Genomic DNA, 19,341 nt, shown 5'->3' on the forward strand with positions numbered 1-19,341 from the left:
ATTCTACGCTTTCCACTATCACTACATCCATCACTCTGCATCTTGGGGCTTATTTACATTTTCATCGTATGATGAAATTCAGGCCAGAGAGAGAGAGGCTTCCCTCCCCTAGACCATTTTCCTCCCGATTGTACTGCCTGGCTCTGAATTAACTGCAAGAGTAATGCCATCACTTCTTGTGTTTAAACTTTAAAATAGAAGTAATGATCCAACAATGCTTAAATGTCAATATCCACATTAGCAGGTAGTATCCATTATAATACGAGATGTCTGTATTAGATGGCCCCAAAAGTCTTCGCAAGGAAATAGCTGGAAAGTTCATGTAAAGTAGCAAATTAATAAAGTTCGCTGTTAGTATTTTATTTGTCCTCACACTTCTTGGCAGTCACGATTCATTTTGTGAAGAAGAAAGAAAGATTTCATCCCAATAGGCCAAAAAGCAAGGAACAGAAATGTCACTGAAGAAATAAAGAGCACTGGTTCCCAGGCATGCATCTTTTTAAAAATAAAATAAAATACAAAAGCAGAAGGAGAGGGAAGAAAAGAAGAAGAAAAAACCCTTTTCTCTAGCCAAGAAGAAAAAACAGAGTCCATAACAAACAAACAACAGTATTTTCTCCAAACCACTTCCATGATAATTGCTTTCAAATTATATTATGTTATCACTACACATAAAAATGCAAACAAGTTCTTTTAAGGAGAAAGGAAATGTGTTCTCCCAATTCAAATGCAGTTTAGATTCAAGGTTACCATTCTTGTAAAAGAAATGTTCTATGATTCCAGTAAACTCATGGGAGATTGCAGAACAAGGGCGTAGTGCAGGCACTCAATTATCAGCCACCTTTTCCTCTTCTCTCTCCGATCCTTTACCCTTGTGTGTTGTGTTTCGTTTTGTGTTTTTTTAGATCATGAGCTTGAGGTTAGGAACTGTCTTGTTTGGATTGTATGTAAGCAACTCTGGGAGCCTTTTGGGCTGAAGAGCAGGTTACAAATGCTTTAAACAAAACAAAAAACACAAATTATTTTACTTTTTGTTTGTCCATAGATAAGGCTGCACTGGAGGAACTGCTCTGTTCTGAGCTTAATTTCACCCTAAAGTGTTAGAAAACTTCTAGGAGTAAGGAAATTTGGCTAGTTATGAAAATATTACGAGCTAAATTATATGTACAGGTTTCGTTTGAGGTGGAAATATAGAGTTTTACCACTGCCAGGAGCAGCAGGATAAAATATTTGAAGAGCAATACTGTCTGACTTAGCCAATCGGAGGTGAGATCAAGACAATGCAAATACTGGGGATATCAACAGTATTTGCAAAAACTAATACAGTATTAGTTTGGTTTTTCTTGAAATGTATATTATACCATTCTCTCTTGCCACAAATGCCAAGAGCTACTAACAATCTGAAAAGACCTATTTGAGTATCACACACCTGTGACAGATGAGTTAGTATGGGAATTGTAGCAGGTATACCTTTGTCACAGTATTGCAGGGGATTTTAAAATGTATCTTTTTTAAAAACTCAGACATATTTAACACATCAGACCAGCACTGCCTCCATTGACCTGTTGTCATCAGCTGCTGAAGACTTTCCTCTTTCAACAAGCTTTCCAGGTGGAGATTTTTATCTCATTCAGTGCCTGTGCTGGATCTGAAAACATTTTTATATAATAATAATAATAATCACAAAATAACAACAGCAACAACCTGGCGTGCTCTGGTCCATGGGGTAATGAATAGTCGGACATGACTAAACGACTTAACAACAACAACAAATAATAATAATAAATTGTTTCCTGTTTGTTTTATTGTACCATGAAATTGCTTTGAGATGTTTCATAGGAAGCAATTAATAAATGAAATTAAGTAAATAAGTAATACCCACACTGACGCAGCTAATAACAAGAAAAAAAACAGGCCATCCTATTATGAAGAGGTTTAACTTAGCCACTATCTGATACAGTGGTACCTTGGTTTGCATATGTCTTGGTTTGCATACATTTCGGATTACAAACCCGAAAGCGCGTGTCCCAGTTTGCAACCTTTTTTAGGATTACAAACCAAAAAAAATTTGGAGACCCCATTGGCGAAAGCACGCCTTGGGTTACAACCTGCTTTGGTTTACAAACGGACCTTCGGAACAGATTATGGTTGTAAACCAAGGTACCGCTGTATAAGGAAGATAAACTAGCAACAATATGAGATGCAGATATTAAGACCCACGGAAGTAGTTTGGAGAAACACAGAAGAAGTAAGAAGGAGCCCAGCTTCCGGCTAGTTTCACAATGGGAGAAAATTGTATTTGAAACCAATTCGCTAACTGTGTACATGCATACACACACACGTATCGAAGGTGAGTGTGTGCATGCATGTATTCATTTTTACATATTGGCTACATCCTTTGTAGTCAATATCTCAGAATTAGCTGTGGATGGTATATGACAGGATGCTTGCCTGAATGTAGAGCCGTTCTACCTATCCGGATGGACAGCTCGTTGTCATGCTGCCGACGATGTGGGGGCTGCTGCTCATACTTCTCTTTCGCTGTTCTTGAATCGTAGCTCAAAGCCAGTGCTGTGTGAGGAGGCTCAGTGATACCCTGGAAGACAGAGAAACAAACGAGTCATCATTTAATCATATATCAGCCTGGATAGCTCAGTTGGTTTCAGCATGGTGCTGATAACGCCAAGTTTGCAGGTTCGATCCCCGTTTGGGAATCCATGTATTCCTGCACTGCAGGGTTTTGGATTACATGATCCTCAGGGTCCCTTCCAACTCTACGATTCTATGATTTCTCATCCATCTGTATTGCTGCTATTATTATTATTATTATTATTATTATTATTATTATTATTATATAACCCACAGCGGGTGGCGCTGTGGGTTAAACCACAGAGCCTAGGACTTGCCAATCAGAAGGTCGGCGGTTCGAATCCCCGCGGCGGGGTGAGCTCCCGTTGCCCGGTCCCTGCTCCTGCCAACCTAGCAGTTCGAAAGCACGTCAAAGTGCAAGTAGATAAATAGGTACCGCTCCAGCGGGAAGGTAAACAGCGTTTCCATGCGCTGCTCTGGTTTGCCAGAAGCAGCTTAGTCATGCTGGCCACATGACCCGGAAGCTGTAGGCCGGCTCCCTCGGCCAATAAAGCGAGATGAGCGCCACAACCCCAGAGTTGTCTGCGACTGGACCTAATGGTCAGGGGTCCCTTTACCTTTATTATGGACCAATTCTATGCGGTTTTGTATAGAATAGTAATTTGACTATTCCAAGGTGGAACAGACCCCAATACAATGTTTATTAATTTATCTGTGTTACAAGTTTCTGCTGGTTGCTCTGCAGTGTGGATTTTTTTAAAAACACCTTTGTTTAAGAGGCTGTCAGTATCCCCTTTGGATATGGACACATGCCTGGTCCACACATTATGGCAAACTACAGTTTAACAAATCACAAGCTAACCACAAGTTGTTATACAGACGATCAAGCAAACCATGTGTTGTACAGTCGAACCTCTACTTACAATCGCCTCTTCTTACGGTCATTCCAAGTCGCGACCGCGGCAAACCCGGAAATAACCAGCAGATTTGCTGCCGTTCGCGCATGCGCAGGAGTGGTGATCGCCATTCACACATGCACAGAAGCGGGCAATCGCTGCCTGCGCACGACACCTCTCCCAGCGACCCGTTTCGACCTCCAGGCCTCTGGAACAGATTATGGTTGCAAATAGAGGTTCCACTGTATCTCCAAAGTTTGGGTCAATTCCCAGATGTTGTTGCCTTGTGCCTTTGTAGTTAGCACCTGAGGTGGGGCAGCAAAACAAGCTACAGTGGTACCTCGGGTTAAATATTTAATTCGTTCCGGAGGTCCGTTCTTAACCTGAAACTGTTCTTAACCTGAAGCACCACTTTAGCTAATGGGGCCTCCCGCTGCTGCCGCATTGCCAGAGCACGATTTCTGTTCTCATCCTGAAGCAAAGTTCTTAACCTGAAGCACTATTTCTGGGTTAGCGGAGTCTGTAACCTGAAGCGTATGTAACCTGAAACGTATGCAACCCAAGGTACCACTGTATGGCTAAGTGTGCTGGGTTTGCATGTAATGTCAAGCCATAGTTGTTGTTGTTGTTGTTGTTTTTAAAAAAGGTTTGTAAGCTGATAAACCAAATAAGCTCACCATTTTATTCAGCCCATTTATGTGACGTTTGTATGTTTTAAAACATATATTTTAAAACATTTTATAAGGGGGGGGAATGATTTCAGATTAGGCTTGTTTACTAGTTTAAGAAAGCAGGGGACCAAGTTTCTCAATGGCATCGGACTGGGGCAAAAGATTAGTCACTGTTCTCTCTGGAAAAAACCGGGAGTGAACTCAACCACAAATTGGCATTCACCTCCATATCTTTACTGCTCTCTTTTTTTAAAGAAATGTTTGCAATAATCACAACATTATGAATTTTGTCAAACACTTCTGATAAACATTCAGTAAAGGGAAAATAAATATGAAATATAAAAGGTCAAGAAATCATAACATCAGCTATATAACTGGTGGCATCTGTGCTGTCTCTAGAGTCCCATTATCTAATAAATGTTCATCATCTGACCTGGCATTTATCCAACTTGGACACTTTCCCATACCCTTCCATTAGCCAATTTCACCACTTCTTAAATACTGATTATATCTAAGTCTTGTTACTCTTCCAGTACTAAGTTATGTCAGTTTTGGCTGATATCAATAGTAAATATACAGTCAACTCCTGCTGCTCCCTCAGGACATAATCTTTGAGATAATCCAACAAAAGAACTAGTAAGCCGTAGCAAAGTACAAACTAAGCTGCCCTTTAACACTAAAGATGTGCCTCATGCTCAGCATTTAGTGGGAAAGGAAGTCTTTCTGGCAGGATGATATAAATGTAGCATCTCTGAGACAATGGATCATCCTTGGGGTTGTCACTCCTAGATCCAGACGGGGGCAAAATAACCTGTCTCCCTGCCCATCCCCTTTGGGTAGACCAGTAGGACAGCTATCTATTACTCACATGGAAGCATAGGCTAAAGGCAAAATAGTAATTTAAGACAGCTCATCCTCACACAACTGTGCACACCATGTCCACTGGAGAGAAAAAGAATGAAGCAAATATACGCTGAACTATTAGAAACAGAGATGCTTGCTAAGGTCACTTTGGTTTTGTTTGTTTGTGTTGGGTTATAAAAAACAACAACCTAAAAGGTTACAGATGAAGAACAACATTCTACTCTCTTCATCTGCATAATGTACTCTGACTGATGGTATTCATGCTAATCACATATTTGCTAGCCCTTTTTAAACACTGTCTAATCAGGATGCTGTCTCTGCTTCTATTAAGCCAGCAATTAGAAAACTGAACTGGAGAGAGCAGATATTTATCATTGAATGGTTTCTTTTTATTTTTAGCCAAGAATACCCTGTCCTTGCATTCTTCGTCACCAAAAACATCCTCTTCTGACACCAAATAGACCTTCAGCAGCACCTGTATAATTTCAATCCCCTATCCCATAAAGCAGGGAACCTATCCCAAATGCACAAATTTACTAGTAAGAAGCAGCCACAGGAAGACGGGATAACTGGGGCCAAGTCCATGGCAACATCCATGGGGCCTGAAACAAAACAAAACAAAACAAAAACCACCTTGCAGTGCATCCCCAAACTCTAAGAGCGTGTCCTGTCCTGTGCTCCAGGCAGCTGAGGAAAGAAGACTTCTAGTGCAATTCATTTCTCCAAGTGGGAAGAGGAGTTTCATGAAGGGGAGAAAGGGACACCTTTTCCTTTCTGCAAAAACATCCCAGTTTCATGGTCTCCTCTGATTCAGGACTCAGAAGCCCTTGAGGATGGAGATGGGAGGATGAGATTACACTGCAAAGCCTGATTGATGGGGCATCCCCTACCTCCAGGGGGACTCACACCTGAAGAGGCAGGTAGCTCCCAGCCTGTGGACGATGAGGTGGACTAAGGGGCATGACCTGCTGCTGCTTTTCTGATCTCTCTCTCTCTCTCTTTCTCAGGTATTTTTGCATCCAACTCTTGCAAAAATGAAGAATACACTTAAAATATACCGTATTTTTCCGTGTATAAGACGCCCCCTATTTTGGGGGACTCAGATTTAAGAAAATGGGGGGAGATGACTATCCATATATAAGACAACCCCCGTTTTTAAACATTATTTTAGAGTATAAAAAAACCACCTTGTCTTATACACAGAAAAGTACAGTACATGCACACTTTTAACATTACATTCAAAGTAAGGTGACACTTAAATCTTCCCCTCTGTGGTTTCCGGTGTCACCTACACAGAGGTCCAGGCTTTTGGGGCTGAACCCCAATCTGATCTGATTAGTACAGAAATAGAAGTGATAAAGAGTTGCAAACCTATTTCCAGTTGCTTACTGGCAACAGGGAGAAATTCTGACCTGACTGAGAGAGAAGCACAAGGAACTTCGGCAAATCTGAAAGACTCTATGACCTCCAGCATGGCATTCCATTTAATCCAGCTGTGATAGCTCTGAATCATTCAGACGCCACTCCCTATGTACAGCCTAAAATTAGGATGTGTCGGTGGGTTAAAACAGGCATTACAAAAGGGGAGAATAAAGTTACTCACATTAAATTGGCTTATCTGGCTAATTAGAGTTAGCAGAAATAACCACGGGGAGTTGGTACATTTGCAAATGCTTGGAAAACAATAGTCTTTGAGAGAAAATATCTCCGCAGCTGGGTGCAGATGCTTTATATGGCACAAGATGGTCCCAGCAAGCTTGTTTCATGTTGTGTCACCACCAGGGTGCATATGCAATCCCTCCTGCCCTCATAAAATGGCCGTGCTGATGCTAACAGATGCTGCTTGCATTTTTAGTGTTGTTACTGCAGCAAAGCTTGCTAATAATAGGAGCACACCGTTATACAGGGCTAGAAAGAAAAACAATATTTCCTCAATAAAAAAATATGCAGTCGCCACATTTTAAGCAGTTTCATTCGCCATGTTTACACTGATCCATATTTTTCAACTCTGACACAGATCACAAAAGGGGAAAAGCGTGGAACAAGTTCAGACGGGTTTCTTTTTGACGAAAATCTAATACTAGCTGGACAGGCTACGCAATTGCTGACCTCTTGTACCCCTGCTAGGAAAGTCACCTCCAAATTTAAACCTCAGACTGGATAGGTTTGGCCAATAGATCTGGCTGTTAGCATATAAAGCTTTAAATGACCTGAGGGAAGACCTCCTCTGTTACCAACCAACCTGTGATTTAGGATCCGCAGGAGAGATTCTGCTCTCCTGCAGACCCTTAACATATGCTAGGAGGGTGGAGTCACTAGAAAGGTCATTCTTACTAGCAGTAGCTCATCTGCGGAACTCCCTTCCAAGTGACAGGTGCTGAACAGCAGGCTTAAGGGTTTTTTTTATTGGTCCAGGTTTTTCGGATCATGAGGAAAACATTACTCGGTTGAACTGATGGCTCCTATTCTTACTGTACTTTTACTATGGATGTGTTAGTCGGCTTTAATTAGTATGGCTACTTTTATCTGGGACGCAGGTGGCGCTGTGGGTTAAACCACAGAGCCTAGGACTTGCCGATCAGAAGGTCGGCGGTTGGAATCCCTGCAATGGGGTGAGCTCCCATTGCTCGGCCCTGATCCTGCCAACCTAGCAGTTGAAAGCACATCAAAGGGCAAGTAGATAAATAGGTACCGCTCCAGCGGGAAGGTAAACGCCGTTTCCGTGTGCTTCTCTGGTTCGCCAAAAGCGGCTTAGTCATGCTGGCCACATGAGCCGGAAGTTGTACACCGGCTCCCTCGGCCAATAAAGCGAGATGAGCGCTGCAACCCCAGAGTCGGTCATGACTGGACCTAATGGTCAGGGGTCCCTAATTAGAGGGATGGATATCCTTTACCATGATACTGCTGGAACCCAAAGAGCATGGCCATACCTCAAAAGCAAAGCTATGTCTCAAAGGATTTGAACAGACCACCAGAAGCCATTTTCTCAATATATTTTGGTCCCTTCTGCTACTATATGGCAAATGGGTGGGCAGGAGTGGTGAGGCAGAGTAGAAAAGTGTGTGTACACCAGTGGCGGACCTACATTTTTTTGGCCTTGAAGTCTGAATTGTTATGGGGGGCCCTTTGCAATCAGCAACGAGGTCTGGGTAACCACTGTTATCTTCTTCAGTGGAGTTGTTCCATGGCAGACCACCACACCTTTTCAACTTCTGTGCTACTGACTCTCAAACTTTGAGATTGTTGCAATATAAACAACAACAAAATCAACTTGAGTTGTGCCACTCAGATTGGGTCTACTAGGCCCAAAACTTTTAAGCAAAGTCGACTGAAGTCGCTCCCGGGGCCCCTCCAGGATCAGGGGCGCTGAAGATGAAGCTTCATTCATTTCATAGTAGAACCACCCCTGGTTTGCACGCTTACTGGTCACCATTCTGAAGTGGTCACTAAGGGATTGGGAGGGTCCCGTTCACACAACATGGCTTCCAAATGAGTAACGGCAGTCAGCAAATTGTACTGGTGCAATATTCACACATGACGGTTGTATAAACCATCTTACTTACCTGGAGGAATGTGCACATGACAATTACACACAACCTTCACTTTCCAGAATTTTTCTCATGTGCCAATGGTTTGCTTGAATATGTGGAATTAATGGGAACAACTGGGGTTTTTGGAAATGCCTGGAGTACAATGTTTGCAGAGGGGGCAGGCATTCAATCACTCCAACTCTGTGTGGGCAGCGAGATGGTTTATGACGGTCTCCGCAACAGCTCCTCGTGTGTTTGCTGGTGCAATTTAAAAATGCTGCATCTCCTGCCCAAAGCAGCCATGCTCATACCAGCAGATTTTACTTTTATTAGCAATAATATATCTTTCCAAAATAGAATCATAAATCCAATCTACAATTATTCAGCATCGAAGAAACAAAATTACGGGCAGATTTCCCAGTAAATAATTTATTTTAAAGATATGCGTACACTTGGTTAGATGCATTCAGCTCGGGTACATTTACCCACCAACTGCCATTGAGGTTTTGTTAAAACAGAAGGGTCATAACAATTAAAACAGGGTTGCCTGTTCACATGTCAAAAAGAATAATTGGGAAGAACAGCATGGCACCAGCATCCTCACTTAGTAACAAATTCAGACCAGAGCACAGGGGTTTTTTTTACTAAAGTAAAAAATCATAACATAAAAGGCTGAGTGGGGAAATCAACTTTGCCTTCATTTTAACTTTCCAATTCCATTTCACTTATCTCTCCTTTGCTTCTGTAGTGCGAGAATGGGGCCCTTGTTATGCCAAGTGTACACCCTTTATGCTCCCTCTTCCCACACATGAACACAGATTCTGAATTCGGCCCTAGAGATCATCCTTATAGGAATCATAGTCCAAGCCTCTAAGTCATGTTTCAAATGAGATTCTGTCTCCACCATTTCAGCCAGCAAAATAATATTTCACAGACCATCTAGATGCAAAGGTTTCTAAACCGAATGTTTTCTCATCTTCCCCACAGAAGTGAAAAGGGAAGGAACTCCCCTCTAGTCGTCCAAAAGACTTCTAGTTCTTTGAAAGACTTCCCATAATACTAAAACCAGTGTCTAAGGTGTGCTGCTAAAACAAAATGTAAGTGTATAGCTCCCTTGTTGCCTCTTGCCATCCGCTTTCCAGCCCCAAATCATGCTTAACAAGTTTGAAAGTAATTCAAGTGAGAGGCAAGTTGTCAATTCTCTAGACGAGCATAGCAGAAAGGAGCATATTCCCATTTCACATGTCTGGTAGTTTCTAGTATCAATAATATATAGCACTTATATCATCCCAATAGAGTGCTAGAGGCATTATTTGGAATGCAGACGCGACACAGCCCCGTTTCCAAGTTGAGTAACAATATCCATTAGACAAGACGTCGCAGAGAAGGAAAGAGAGATCAGAGATTTACAAGGGGAAGGGAATGGCTTACAGGAGCTTTAAGAACCCTTGAAAGGAGCTTTAAGAAGCCAGGGCTGGTGAAGTCATCTTCTCCCAAGTTTGGTTTTTCTGATTCCCTTCCCCCTGCAAAATAAAGACCTGCAGAGATTTTAGAATAGCCCAATGGTTTTCAAAAGACCATCACTTTTGCACTACTTTTACACAATATAATCAGTGACTATTTTTGTTCCTCTTGTCAACCACTGCCACCCACACTTCTCATGCATGAGGACGTTCTTCCTAGGTAAGACAAGAAGGATGAGGGTTGGGTGGGAAAAGAGGCTGCCTTCTCATGTTGAGATCCTACTACGTCATGTAACACTGCCAATACATAAATCTGGAAGACGTGGTGATGCATGGAAGATCACTTTTATTCAATGGTATCATTGCTGCAGTGCTGTCCCGATTTCTTTATTTCAAAAGAGTGTGGCTCTCTTCCTTGGTCGATGTATTTTTTTGATGGTATCTCAATGAGTTTTATGTGGAAAACAATAACACTTGTTTCCACAGATCACAGCAGCTACATGGACAAGATGGTGACTCCAGAAGAGAAATTTGAACTGGCATGTTCAGTTGTGCCGTCAATCTACTTTAAAGAATTATAATTATCCCTTGAACAGTGTTTCTTTTCATAGCATCAGTGAATTGGCGAGTTGGAAGGGCCCTGCATTGCAGCAATCTCAACTAAGGCATCCATGGCAGATGGACATCCAACCTCCAAGTAAAGAGAGTCCACCACCGCCCTAGAGAGTCTGATCCACTGTCTAACAGTTCTTACATGAGAAAGTTCTTCCTGGTGTTTTATCAGAATATCCTTCCCTGAAATTTCAAGCCATTGGTTTGGGTCCTACCCTCCAGAACAGAAGAAAACAAGCTTGCTCCATCTTCCATGTGGCAATCCTTTAGATATTTGAAGATGGCTATCATGTCTCCTCTCCTCTTTTTCAGGCTAAACATACCCAACTCCCTCAGCCACTCCTCATAAGGCTTGGTTTCCAGACCCTTTGTCATATTAGTTGCCCTCTTCTGCACATGTTCTAGTTTGTCAATATCCTTCTTAAATTGTGGCGCCCAGAACTGAACACAATATCCCAGGAGCTGTCTGATCAAGGCAGAATAGCGTGGTACCATTACTTCCCTTGATCTGGATAGTATACTTCCATTGATGCAGCCTAGAATAGCATTAGCTTTTTTATTGTGGCTGCATCACACCGTTGACTCATGTTAAGCTGGTGATCTACTAAGACCCCTAGATCCCTTTCACATGTAATACTGGCTCTCTTTTTTTTAGAGAAACACAAGTGTGCTACTAAACCAAAAGTCTAAAATGGCTAGATTGGGTGGTTATTCCAAATACTGCTGAAGTAAGTCAAAGTTATGAGACAGAATAGATGGAAATATTCGACAAAAGTTATTTCAGTCTGTCTCAAGCATACTTCTCCTCTCTTTACTGGCTGCAAAAGCACCAGCTGAAATAGTCCCCTAGTCAAAAGAGATTATGCTTCCCAGACTTTCTGGGTAATAAAATGCCATCATCGATCTCCACTGATGCATCTCTGGAGTGGAAATCTTGCAGATCTCCGAGTTATATCCGAGTTTTCTCAGCCATGACAGCATTCAAATATCTGGGCTTCCAACAACAAAACAGAGGCAACTGGAATAATTTATCCCAAAGGTTTTCAACACCTAAGCACAAAATCCGATTGTAAGAATAACCTCAGATAATCAAGGCTTTTTTCTTTTCTTTTCTTTTCTTTTCTTTTCTTTTCTTTTTTAGAGACAGAAAAAAGAAAGGTAGCTTATTTTGTTTATGGCATTGAGCAGAGTCCAATGATTAAGAACTGTATCTCACCCACATACTTTAATTGTATTTTATTTACTAGATTTGTATGACTTCCCCACAACATGCATTCCTTGGGCAGCTCACAGAAACAAACATGAATACAACAACATAGACAAAAAAAGTGAAGCATAAAAAGAGGTTCCTTTCCTGCAAATGGGGGTAGGTAAAGCAAACAATAAATCACAATTCAAGCACAAGTTATTTGTTGAATAAAAGGGCCCTCACCTGGTTCTGAAAAAAACACAAAGGCACCACCAGGTGAGCCTGTCAGGGGAGGCTATTCCATAGTGGGGTGCCACCACACAGAAGGCCTTCTCATTACAGTGGTACCTCGGGTTAAGAACTTAATTCGTTCTGGAGGTCTGTTCTTAACCTGACACTGTTCTTAACCTGAGGTACCACTTTACCTAATGGGGCCACCGCACCACCAGAGCACGATTTCTGTTCTCATCCTGAAGCAAAGTTCTTAACCCGAGGTACTATTTCTGGGTTAGAGGAGTCTGTAACCTGAAGCGTCTATAACCCGAGGTACCACTGAAGAAGTCATCCACCTCACTTCACTTGCAAGGCTCTGAGGAACATCTCAAGATTCAGGTAGTTTATATGGGAGAAGGCAATATTTCAGTTACTCGGGTCCCAAGCCAATTAGGGCTTTTTATGTTAAAACAAGCGCCTGAAATTGAACCCTTAAACAGACAGGGAGCCAGTGCAGCAGATAAAAGGAGATTCTCACAGTGAACTCTTGTTCTCCAGGGCTCCCAGATGTCATTCTGATTTGCTACTCTCTGAGATGCCATACCACCCTGGATCAGTGTGGAGGCAGAAACCCAAATGACAGGAGAACTGGATACGCCACTCAAGTATTCTTCTTGAGCTACACCTTTGAAGCAACACATAACGTTTCTAGAATAAATAAATCCTAAAATAAAGTACAGAAGAGCCTGAGGTGCAAAAGGACACAACTTACTACGCTGGACAGAAATAGTCATCGGAAGCAGACTGAAAACACAATGACCTATATGGGATGGAGAAGTTTACAAAAAGATTTGGTGGCAACATAGATGGACGAAAATAAGAAACATTCCTGTGGCACCTTAAAGGCTAGCAGATTTATTGGATCATGATCTGTGAGAGCTTAAAGGTAAAGGTGAAGGGACCCCTGACCATTAGGTCCAGTCGTGGCCGACTCTGGGGTTGCGGCGCTCATCTCGCTTTATTGGCCGAGGGAGCCGGAGTACAGCTTCCAGGTCATGTGGCCAGCATGACTAAGCCACTTCTAACGAACCAGAGCAGCACACAGAAACACCGTTTACCTTCCCGCCGGAGCAGTACCTATTTATCTACTTGCACTCTGACGTGCTTTTGAACTGCTAGGTTGGCAGGAGTTGGGACCGAGCAATGGGAGTTCACCCCATCACGGGGATTCAAACCGCCGACCTTCCGATCAGCAAGTCCTAGGCTCTGTGGTTTAACCCACAGTGCCACCCGCATCCCTTAACATTGTAAATCTGTTAAGAGACAACAGCAGACTCACATGCTGCCCCTCTGAGATAGAAGTTGAAGCACATGAGAGGCTGCCAAGTGAGAAGCACAAACGCAAAGACTAAGGAGGAAATTCAGAGGAGATGATAGGTTTTAAGACTGCCAATGGGTATTTATGTTGCAAAGCAAAGGATGGGGGTGGGACAAGTCTGCTGCAAAGGAGGAATTTCAAAAACTGAGCATGGAAAGCTTGGGATAGTCCCATTTATTTTTCAGTGTTTCAGTAAAGGCATTCTCCTTATTTGACAAGGTTCTGATGTCATTTTACACCATAGAATCATAGAGCTGTAGAGCAGAAAGAGACCCCAAGGGTCCTCTATTCCAACCCCCCGCAATGCAAGAACCTCAACTAGATCACGATATATTAATAAGCTATGCCTAATCACAGCAGCTCCTCATCTGTTAATTGGTGCATAGAGGCAGTCAGCCTCCTCCATGTAAATTCAAGGACTGACAAGCATATGGTATCTGAATATTAGTTGCTGGGAAACAACAACTGGGAAAGACTGCAGTCTTTATATTTGGCTTTCTAGGTTTTCCAAAGGCAGTGGCTGACCACCATTGGAAACAGGACGCTGAATTAGATAGACCATTGATGGTTCTTAGATTCCCAGGGACATAGTGGCAAGGGGGTGGGGGGGAATGCAAGGTGCACAACTAAATCAGTCTCAATTGACCTTTATTGAGGGCAAATTCTAATCAATTCCTTTCCATTTGGTACCACTTCAGGCAGAATAGAACCTAGCAGTAAGATTAAAATAAGTTCTCATCATCAGTATAATGAGCTCATTATGAACAATTACTCTGCTGCGAGAAAGGGAAGGAAACAGCGATAGCGCTGTATTTCAAAGGGAGGGCATTCTAATATTCTACACCATAACCCAGCGCCTAACCCGTGCAATCTATTTCAGGGGCTTCTGTGCTGAAATCACCTATTTCAGGTTCCTTTCAAGAAGTCTCTTGCAATTTCGGGACTTTAAATTACTGCTTGCCAAAATAAATCGAAGGTTATATCAGCGCTAATGGTGATCCATGGATAGGGCTCTCGGTATCACATGCAACTCCAGCTTGCAGATTTGGGCCTCCGCCAGGTTTGGAGACCTGGCATCTCTCCCTAATAGAGTTTCAATTGCCTCCACAAAGCCACATTAAGGAACCTCTACCGTTGCTTATTGGAACAGGTTTCTCAAAGATCACCACCGCCTGCTTTTCTTCCCACATTTGAAAACAACAGGAGAGGCCGAATGGCAAAAAGTTGCTTTCACTTTTCCGTGGCTCATCACTTCTCCTTAGCTATCCCAAGATCGTGAAGTTTTGTTTTTCTTTCTATAGCCATGGAGAATGGACCAGGTATCTGTTGTGGGGGGGTGGGGGTGGGGCGATTCAACACAACAACAATCCTCCCGCCAGACTGGGAATATCCCATCACTCATCCAAGTTTAGGATATTCCACCATTCTTCAGCAGAGTTTCTTTCAGCAAAGTAAGCGGCTCGTGTACATGTCAAACCAAGCTTCAAAAATAAAGGAAATTGTAATGAAATACAGTGGTACCTTGGCTCCCAAATGGCTTAGTTGTCGAACAAATCGGCTCCTGAACGCCGCAAACCCGGAATTAAGTGTTTCAGTTTGCGAACATTTTTCAGAAGCTGAGCATCCGACGCAGCTTCCACTTGAGTACAGGAAGCTCCTGCAGTCAATCAGAAGCTGCGCCTTGGTTTTCAAACAGTTTTCGGACTCCCGGAACGGATTAAGTTTCAGAACCAAGATACTGCTGTAATAACAGACTGCCTGAAAGAAACCAAAAGAACTTCCTGAGGCAAGAATACAACACAAAAGCCCTGCCCACCAGATGCCAGACATTCGACTCCTAATCAAATTAGGCCCCAGTGTTTTTCTTACAGTATCTGCATTCCCCCAAAACAGCACGGTATGGATATCTCATGAAACTTAGTGCCAAGTTATTTAAAAAAAAATGACCTCAGCCAAGATGTGTGGCGCATGAGTTGTTTGGGTCAAGAACATACAGATACCACAATAATTCTCACCCAGTTTTTCATTCAGAGTACTCACTGTGTCTACTACAAAGAGGGGGCGAAGGGGGGAGAGAAGCCATCCCTTTTTGCAAAACACAGTATCTTTTCATTAAGGCGTTCTCTAACTCATCTGGATGCTGATAATGCGAAGCTGGAAATGCCTCATTTAGGCATATGATGTGGGCTTGTCAAGTGACCTTTCCTTTCTGGTCTGAAGCTGCTGTTGGTGTTCATCTTGCATTAGCAAGATCCTTGATATTTGCAGGTGTTTGCATACTTTTAAATTCTATCCCTGGGATGAAAAGCAGTACAATAAAAATGGACTTTAGAAGCCCTTATGGTCACTAGGAGACTTATATTTTGAGTCTGGAAGGAGCAATGTTCACCATCCAATGGTCTAAAAGACCTTCATGTCCTTCCTACATTTTAATGTACCGTATTTTTCGCTTTATAGGATGCACTTTTCCCCCTCCAAAAATTAAGGGGAAATGTGTGTGCATCCTATGAAGCGAATGCAGGCTCCTTGGCTTCAGTGATAGCAACACAAAGCCTCCGAAGTACAGAGGGAGCGCTCCCTCCGCCTGAAGCCTTCGGAGCGCAGTGCGAGTTCCTGCTTCGCTCCGGAGGCTTCAGGTTACTTTTGCTGAAGCCGGGAGAGCAAGACTCTCCTGGCTTCAGCAGGGAGGGAGAGCTGCGCAGCGCCCCTTCAGCCAAGCAGGAGGAGAAATGGAAGGGGCTCCGTTTCTCCTGCCGCTTCACAAAAGGGGTACTGAGCAGAAAAGGGGAGAATTTTTTTTTCTTGTTCTCCCCCTCTAAAACAAGGTGCGTCCTATGGTCGGGTGCGTCCTATAGAGCGAAAACTACGGTTATTTCTCTAAGCACCAACTTAGTTTGGATACGTATTTGGACATTTGGTTGGCATATATTGATCTGCATGTATAAATTAAGATGGTTGTACTGATGCATATTGAATTGTGAATGTCAGGTGATGGTTTTGATTTGTTTTCCCCTTTTCCCATTTAGTAAATCATCATCATCATCCCCAGTTCTTTGCTGCTACCAGAGTCTCTGCCATCAGGCTGCAATTTAGAAAAACACAATTTTCTTTGTTCTAAGCATGAAATATGAATGATCTATACAAGCTGCTCTGAGCCTTACAATGGAGTAGAATATAAAACTGAATGAATCCATAAATCAATCATCAAACCAGCAAGCCAATTCCTATGTTCTGAGATATGGGCTTTTGAAATTACGTTCCTCCATTAGAAGAGAGGACATTAGTCAACCCTACTTGTGACAGCTGCACTTAACCTTAACACCACAAACCACAACATATGAGTAAGGCAAGATATTTGAAACAATCACTTATTATAAGTTATTGATCTTGCCTGATTTAGACTGACCCAGATGCATCTGCCTGAACTCTTCCTTCCCTCCTTGCTCCCTTCCTTCCTTCCTGTCCAGTGATATACTTGGGACTTATTGTTTTAAATGGGCACTTACAAGCTTACTTAACGAAGAACAAGGAAGTAGAGCAAGCTACAAAGCTGTGTGAAGTGCCACATCTCTCATACCAATCTGTCAGAGCGGCGCTCTTGTTTTTTTAATTAGCCAAGCAATTTTCTTCCTCCCACAGACGTGTCTCTACAAGTTCCCTAACTGAATTCAATGAAACAGAAGACAGTATTAAAATGCCCTGATTAATGTTAACGCTGTCTAAAAGGTCGTTTTAATCTTTGCCAAAAACAAGCAAAGACACCCAATGAGCCCCCAGGAATCAAGCAAAATTGAAAAGGCAATGGAAATTTTCATAGAATCATAGAGTTGGAAGAGACCCCAAGGATCATCTAGTCCAACCCCCCTGCAATGCAGGAACATGCAGCCATCCCATACGGGGATCAAACCTGCAACCTTGGTGTCATCAACACCATGCTTTAACTAACTGAGCTATCCAAACTGAGCTTGCATCATCTAGAACAGGCTTCTTCAAACTCAGCCCTCCAGATGTTTTGAGACTACAATTCCCATCATCCCTGACCACTGGTCCTGCTAGCTAAGGATCATGGGAGTTGAAGGTCAAAAACATCTGGAGGGCCGAGTTTGAGGAAACCTGATCTAGAACGTACAGAATAATGTAGCTGGAGGTGCCAAGAGGTATCTTAATCTTCCAGTTCAAGGGCCATATGTATTTATGCATGAAGGGTGGAACAAATCTTTTCAAGTTAAATAAACAAAATCAATAAGACGGTGCTCAATGAGAAATTGGGGGGGGGGTCCTTTTCTATCACTTTTTTGCTTACATCAAGAGAACTCATGTTAAAACTTTCTACTCCAGAACTACCTTATTCATGGCTCCATAATGATGTCAAAGATGTTTTCTTTGGTTACTAAGGTGACAAAGGGCTCTCCTCCGTGTATGTGATGGAGGAGGGAAGGAGAGGCTGAAGCGCTAAGTCACTGTACAAAAGGCCATCAATGTGAATGGAAGAGATGAGATCATTTTTCAAGGCTACTACCACACAAAAACAAGTATTATTCTGAACTAAATATATGAACATGAATAGTATCTCCAACTGATTCCCACTTCTGCAAACAACCAGGTGCAAAACACAACAGAATAGAAGCAGTGTGACAGATTTCTCCCCTGCAATGTTTTAAAAAATGGCATGAGAAAAGAGAAGAATCGGTTAGCTTAAGATCAAGACTGACACACATACATTCCTGCCCCCTGCCCCCCCCCAAAACCTTGTCTTCTTATCCACCTTTCCCAGTAGACCATGGTCTCTCTCTCTCTCTCTCTCTCTCTCTCTCTCTCTCACACACACACACACCCCTTCTGTTTCTCTTGGCCCAGCACATGATCCAGAGACAGACCTAGTCAAGGTGGCCTGAGATGAGAAAAGCTCAGTTGCTCTGAATCTGTGTGAAGTTTATGCTTATGCTTGCAATTAGCAGAAATATAGACACTGGTGGAATATGCAAATCATTGCTGGGACGGATGCTGACAAGTCAGAATTTGCACTAAATTATAGAAGGGCTTGCGGAGTTGGCAGAATTTGCAAGGGACCAGAGAGGAAGTGCTGCGCATGTAGAGGAAAGGCCAAGAGACTAATGGGATATTCAAGCTGGCTAGTTAGGTATTTTAGAAAAATAGGAAAAGAATATGGCTTGTTGCTTACAGAGACTTTTGACGCAGGTATCACATTGTGTAGGCAGCAGCTAAAACATTATAATAACTAAAGGGCTACCATGAAGTCATCAGTCAACTTTTACAAGCACAGGGAATGGAGAAAGAATCTAGTCTAAGGGGGAGAGCAAAAATAGAAAGTATGTGAGAACTTTTGTCACAATTAGATTTAGTTGGGCCAGCTGAAGATGTGGCTTTGACTAGCTCCTCCCTGCACAACAGACTGCAGGATTTTCTGCCATTATTGGTCGTGCTGACAGTGTAATCTCAGTCGCAAGGAGCCATCTTTGATCCATTGTAGGGATGCCTCCTAGGCACCTGTTTTGCTTTGAATTGCACCATACCTTTGTGTCTCTGGATTCCTGTTTCTACTTATATGTTCTATAGAACACTGGCAAACCCCCACACTGTCCTGTGTCAGTGCTTACATAACAGCTGGTAGAACTGTCTTCTAGTCTTTAAGTCTCTATGAGAATGAGTCCACAGCTGGTTGCCTAGTTGTTGCTGACAAAGACTCCTCTGCTGTCTCCCCCTTAGCCAAAAACCACAAGAGGGACAGGGTCGTTTGGGGAAGGGAGCCTGCTAAAAAAAGTCTCCCCATCTCACCCTTGTGAAACCTGGGAAAGGAAAAAAGAAGATTTCTCCAAGCACTTCCTAAGAAGGAGGTTCTGAGCTCCTTCCCAGTAGAGTAGTCAGCCTTGTCTAATCCTAATCAGAGGTGCAATCCCAAGATATAGAACATGCCC

At 42.7% G+C, this 19,341-nt stretch overlaps 1 protein-coding gene across 5 annotated transcripts in view; it reads right to left on the reverse strand.

Annotated features, from left to right (window-relative positions):
• SLC39A11 (solute carrier family 39 member 11) overlaps positions 1-19,341 on the reverse strand; it is a 282,784-nt gene that overhangs the window by 194,185 nt on the left and 69,258 nt on the right. For 3 of the 5 annotated variants that reach the window (XM_083490403.1, XM_083490400.1, XM_083490402.1), the window contains one exon: positions 2,452-2,596. In XM_083490403.1, coding sequence (XP_083346529.1) covers positions 2,452-2,596 — 145 coding nt within the window. The remainder of the gene's footprint in view (positions 1-2,451; positions 2,597-19,341) is intronic. The other 2 variants (XM_083490404.1, XM_083490401.1) reach the window with 1 other exon arrangement.

The sequence above is a fragment of the Podarcis liolepis genome (assembly GCF_965112155.1).
Source record: "Podarcis liolepis genome assembly, chromosome: 2".
In the NCBI taxonomy this organism is placed as follows: Eukaryota; Metazoa; Chordata; class Lepidosauria; order Squamata; family Lacertidae; genus Podarcis; species Podarcis liolepis.